This window comes from Raphanus sativus, chromosome 9 (assembly GCF_000801105.2).
Source record: "Raphanus sativus cultivar WK10039 chromosome 9, ASM80110v3, whole genome shotgun sequence".
NCBI lineage: Eukaryota > Viridiplantae > Streptophyta > Magnoliopsida > Brassicales > Brassicaceae > Raphanus > Raphanus sativus.
This window is the reverse complement of record NC_079519.1, coordinates 24,264,446-24,270,351: the sequence shown is the minus strand read 5'-3', so window position 1 is coordinate 24,270,351 and position 5,906 is coordinate 24,264,446. Positions and strand designations below refer to the sequence as shown.

At 35.1% G+C, this 5,906-nt stretch overlaps 1 protein-coding gene across 1 annotated transcript; it reads right to left on the bottom strand.

The window, feature by feature from the left end:
- Positions 1 to 337: 337 nt before the first annotated feature.
- LOC130499836 (uncharacterized) lies at positions 338 to 4,311 on the bottom strand. The gene is made up of 4 exons (XM_056994275.1): positions 1,963 to 4,311; positions 1,335 to 1,878; positions 1,159 to 1,258; positions 338 to 1,080 (listed from the first exon to the last, which is right to left on the bottom strand). Exons 1-4 carry the CDS (start codon positions 4,091 to 4,093, stop codon positions 400 to 402), a joined length of 3,456 nt encoding a protein of 1,151 aa, XP_056850255.1. The 5' UTR covers positions 4,094 to 4,311; the 3' UTR covers positions 338 to 399.
- Positions 4,312 to 5,906: the final 1,595 nt, after the last annotated feature.

Genomic DNA, 5,906 nt, shown 5'->3' with positions numbered 1-5,906 from the left:
ACGTGCTTTCAGGAATTACGACGAATGTACCAGGCCCGCTTTTTTATTTTACGACGTGTTTACAACGAATCTTTGAAACCACAAATCAAATCCCTAAACCCCGATTCATGGTTTACAACGAAGTTACGACGAACCTAAACTTTACGAGGAAATTACCAGGCCCGCGTTTTTTTTTACAACGAAATTACAACGAAATATGTGAAACCCCGAAAATCAAAATCCCTAAACCCCAAACTTACATATCTATACTTTCATATCTTCTACACATTCAACCTCTTTTTCCAACTGAAACCATAAACTCCAAATTTTTTTTAAATGCATATTATATAAAATAGAATTTGATACACATATGAAAATAAGATCTTCTAATAAAAATCAACATTTGTTACATATTTTACATCATGAAGAATCGTTTGAGTTCTCATCAACATCACTACAATGATCATCATCGCTTCTATCGAACTCATCTTCACGTGCTTCATCCGTCACATCTTCGGGAAGATCTTCATATTGACGGTTATCCGGGTCGATCAAAAGAATTTGATCAGTTTGTTGATCAGGTACCTCAACTTCATTGATTGCATCTTCTTCTTGCAAAGGTGGTTCTTCTCCAGCAACAATCCGTCCACGAGGTGTTATTTTGATAGCAGTTAACCAATTTATCCCAGAACTTCGAAGGCGAGGGTATGGAAGGAAGCTAACTTGTTCGGCTTGGGAAGCTAAGATGAAAGGCTCGAATTTGTTATATCTTCTCCCAGAATGGATATTCACAACACCAAATTTGTTAAACCGAACACCACGGTTCTCCACCGGGTCGAACCACTCGCATTTGAAGAGGACACATTTTAGCTTCAACAACCCTGGAAATTCCACTTCAATAATCTCTTGCAAGATCCCGTAAAAGTCTGTTTCACCTTTCACACATATCCCGTAGTTGCTTGTTGCCCGACGTCTCCCATACTCATATGTATGAAAAGTGAAACCTCGTGTGAAGTACATAGATGATGTGGTGACCTTTGCTACTGGACCTTGGATCAAATCATGAAACCATACAGGATAATATGGATCGTCATAATCAACCTACAAATTAATACATCACTGTTAGAATTTTACATTAATAATAATAGTACCAAAGATTACTTAATATGTTAATATTACCTGTCCTTTTAACCACTTGACAAAGTGCTTATCTTTCCTTGCATCCACCTCGGTTCCGGATATTCCTGGTATTGCTTCTTCAACTTGAGATACAAACAAGCTGCAAATTAAACAAATGCATCATATCATATAATTAATTAACATCATATCATATAATACACACGAATATTATTTACCTTTCAAAAGAACGCATCACAGCATCCTCGCAGTTGAGCAGAATATAAGTGTGGGCACTATGCTTATCCTCATCACTGGACCACCATACTTCTCTCAGTTTACCACCAAACCGTCCAATTTGGCAGAAAATGTCAGGAACACCGTCTACTGCATAAGATTGTGGTACTCCACCATCATCATATCTTCTAGGAACTCTTTTCCTCGTACGAACCGTTGAAGCAAAGTAGTATGATGTGAAGTTAGATGTTTCTGCTGTCAAACTTCCAGCCACAATCGAACCTTCCACCTTTGCAAGATTTCTTGCTTTCCCCTTCAAATGTTTCATAGAGCGCTCATATGGATACATCCATCCATTGTGAACAGGTCCGCGAAGTAATGCTTCGTACGGGAGGTGGACAACTAGATGTTCCATGACGTCAAAAAATGATGGAGGAAATATCTTCCCTAGGTTGCACACTATGATCGGGATGTTCTCATGAAGTTGTTCGATGACTTCTTCCTTGAACGTACGTGTGCTAAGGTCTCTGAAGAAAGCTCCGATCGCTGCATATTGCAAATATAACTCAAATTAGTAACATTTCATAGTGTATATATATATATATATGTATATTATTAATTAATATTTACCTGCAAGTGCTTCATGTACATTTGTTGGAAGGAGCTCAGCAAAAGCGAATGGAAGTAGTCGTTGCATAAACACATGACAATCATGACTCTTCATTCCTGAGAACTTTTGACCTCGTTCAACACATCTTGACAGATTTGAAACGTAACCATCAGGAAACTTCACTTCTGATGCAACCCAGTCAAACAAAGTTGACTTCGCTTCTGATGACAATCGAAAGATGGGAACAGGAACATTTCCATTGCTCTTGATATGTAACTCACTTCTTGAGCAAATATCGGGTAAGTCCATCCTTGACTTTTTGTTATCTTTTGTCTTTCCTGGGACGTTCAGTATTGTATTCATGATGTTTTCAAAAAAGTTCTTCTCTATATGCATCACATCCAGGTTGTGGCGTAAAAGAAGATATTTCCAGTAAGGTAGCTCCCAAAATATACTTTTCTTATGCCAATTGTGAGAAACCCCATACCCATCAGCCATATTACCAGGAACATGCCAGTTTCCTCCTTGCTTCACAGTTTTCTGAGCTCCGTAATAATCAATGTCCTCCTCGATCTGCTGGCCTGTGAGATATGGAGGAGGACTGTCTCTGACAACTTTGTTTTTCCTAAACAATGTCTTATTTCTTCTGTAAGGATGGGCAACAGGAAGAAATCGACGATGACAATCAAACCAACAACTCTTTCTACCATTCTTCAGTTGAAAAGCATCCGTAGATCCATGACAATATGGACAAGATAACCTTCCATGAGTTGTCCAGCCAGACAACATTCCATAAGCAGGAAAGTCACTTATCGTCCACAGCAGAACTGCTCGCATCGTAAAATTGGTTTTCGTGGAACAATCATAAGTTCTTACCCCTTCTGACCACAACTCCTTTAGCTCCTGTATCAGTGGTTGAAGAAATACATCCAACGACCGTTTTGGATGCTTCGGCCCAGGGATTAATATGGTCAAGAATAGAAATTCTTGTTCCATGCACATATCCGGCGGCAGGTTGTACGGCGTAAGAATAACTGGCCACAAAAAATACTGTCTCCCAGACATACCAAATGGACTAAATCCATCGGTGCATAACCCAAGATAGACATTCCGAATATTTTCAGCGAAATCTGGGTATACCTTGTTGAAATGTTTCCACGCCCTTGCATCTGATGGGTGAGCGACCTCGCCATCCTTCTGGACATGTTCAGCATGCCACCTCATCCATGCAGCAGTCCTCTCCGATTGGTATAATCTTTTTAACCTGTCTTTAATGGGTAGGTACCACATCCTTTGGTACGGTACCCTATTCCTCCCACGTCCTTGCGGCTTGAATCGTGGTTTCTTGCAGAATCGACACTCTTCTAACTTCTCATCATCCTTCCAGTAGATCATGCAGTTGTCGATGCAAACATCTATCATCTCCGAAGGCAACCCAAGACTATAAACCAATTTCTGAATCTCATAATAAGATTCAGCTGACACGTTGTCTTCTGGCAAATACTCTTTGAACAACTCCGCCCAAGCATCCATGCAATTCTCAGGTAAATTATGATCCGTTTTAATGTTCATCATCCTAGCTGCTAGAGACAATTTAGAGAGACCTTCTCTACAACCAGTGTAGATTGGTTGATTTGCAGCATCTAACATTTCATAAAACCTTTTTGCATCCAAATTAGGTTCTTCTACATTTCCAGTTTCATGAGCTATTGTAGTAGTTGTTTCTAAAAATGCATCAGTAATCATGTCTTGAACCCTATCATGATCTACCATCTGCTCCTCCTGATGATAACTAGATTCATTATGCAAATGATTCGGTTCTTCACTATTACCAGCAGCTTCAAAATTATTACTACTACTAGCTTCATTTCCACCATAACCCTCCCCATGTTGATACCAAATATAATATTGTGGTGTAAATCCTCTGTTTAGTAAGTGCTTCCATACAGTTTCACTACGAGCAAATTTTGAATTCTTGCATTTCCGACAAGGGCAGAACATCTTACCGCTTTCCTGTGTGATCGGTGTACAGCCCGCCTGGTGCATGAATGTCTCTAGCCCGCTTAGAAATGCATCCGTCACTCTACCGGAATCATCTTTATGCGAATACATCCAACTTCGTAACTCGTAAATATTGAAGCCATCAGCCATTTGTTTTTCTTTTTTCTGGTTTTTTTTCTTTGATTTCGTTTGTGTGTTATTTGAATTGAGAAATGATCATATATATAGACGATTTTCGTAAGTGGTAGGTGAAGGTATAACATGGATTTTACAACGAAAAGTTTTACTTTGCTTTTACATCGTTTTTACATATTATTTACAACGAATTTACAACGAAGTTAGCTTATTTTGAACTCCACTATATGCACGTTTTCACCAAAAATAACGGTTACATGATTCCTCGTAAATGGCTTGTATATTTACAATGAGTTTACGACGAATTGGGCTTTCCACGTAAATCACTCGTAAATTTACAATGATTTTACAACGAAGTTAGTTACTTTAAACCACACTATATGCACGTTTTCACCAAAAGTAACGGTTACATGATTCGTCGTAAATGACTTGTATATTTACAATGAGTTTACGACGAATTGGGCTTTCCACGTAAAAGCCTTGTAAAATTACATTGGGTTTACGACGAAACGTTTTCGTTGTAACTTTACAACGAATTTACGACGAATATTTATTTACTCGTAACATCGTCGTAAACACCATGTAAATTTACGAGGAAATAATTTCCTCGTAACCAGTCGTCGTTATAGACGCGTTTTCTTGTAGTGTGATGATAAATATGAAGTTTTAAAAAGAACGGATATCAATATTTACAAAATATTTTTTTTTGAAATTTTTTAAGTAACGTTATACTTTAGATATATACAATTTAAATTAAAATTTTAAATAATCTTAAGCATCAAATTCATATCGGTTTATGTATTCTTATTATAGGTGAATTGTGTTGTATAAATATATGAAGTTTTAAGATAATAAAACAAATTAATCAAAACTATGTAGATTTTTGAGTGTTTTATGTGAACTTTCCTTTCCATGAAATAATATTATATAAAAATATATTTTCATAAAATATGTTTTTTAAACTTTTTTGTAATTTTTTTTTGTTTTTATTATCTAAATATTTCCTTTTTGTTATACATACTATTCAGAAAAATATAAAAAGGAAAACTAAAATTTTAAAGTTAATATGCATAAATTATGAAAGAGTTTTTAATAATAATATATAATATTTTAAATTAATTATGAATACTTCTGGAAATAGCTACCATAATAATTAACGTGAACGTAACACATAGAAAAAAATGAATTCTCAGATAATAGTATAAAAAAATTTGTTATTTCCAAAAGTAACTTATAATAAATATGAATAATTAAAAATTAAAAATATAACAATTAATTATATAAATTTAAACTATTAGATATTCATCTTTGGAAAAACTAGCACAAAACATACAAAAAATTAGAATCATTTATAAAATTATATAAATTGCGCCAAACATTATGATAAAAGCTACTGGGATGTTGCTTATCCATCTGCTAAAACACATGTTTCCTCTTTTCGGTAGTTAAACAAAATTTAACAATGGTTAGATTTGCTTTTGGCCTAACTTTAATATTTCTATTACACTTAATATATATTTACATATTTAGTTGGTTTTGGATTTATAGGTGACTAGATAAAGTCCATTGACCCTACTAGTTATGGCTATCATGATTAACAACTACTTTTATCCTATCTATCTATACTATTAAAGCAAAATACCTAATAGGTATTTGTCCTTGATTTTTGAAGTTAATTACAATAATATGCCACTACCTATTTCTTTTAAAAAATAAAATTATTTAAATAAATATCCAAAAATATATCACCTATACTTTAAATGCAGAATATCTTCCTTTCCCGTCCTGTTAATCATAATAAGTATCGGACTATTTGATTTTTTTCTTA

Coding starts and splice junctions, on each gene's coding strand:
- LOC130499836 (XM_056994275.1), bottom strand. CDS start 4,093: ATGGCTGATGGCTTCAATATTTACGAGTTACGAAGTTGGATGTATTCG. Junction 1,879..1,962: donor TGTACATGAAGCACTTGCAG/GTAAATATTAAT, acceptor TGCAATATGCAG/CGATCGGAGCTTTCTTCAGA. Junction 1,081..1,158: donor TCAAGTGGTTAAAAGGACAG/GTAATATTAACA, acceptor ATTAATTTGTAG/GTTGATTATGACGATCCATA.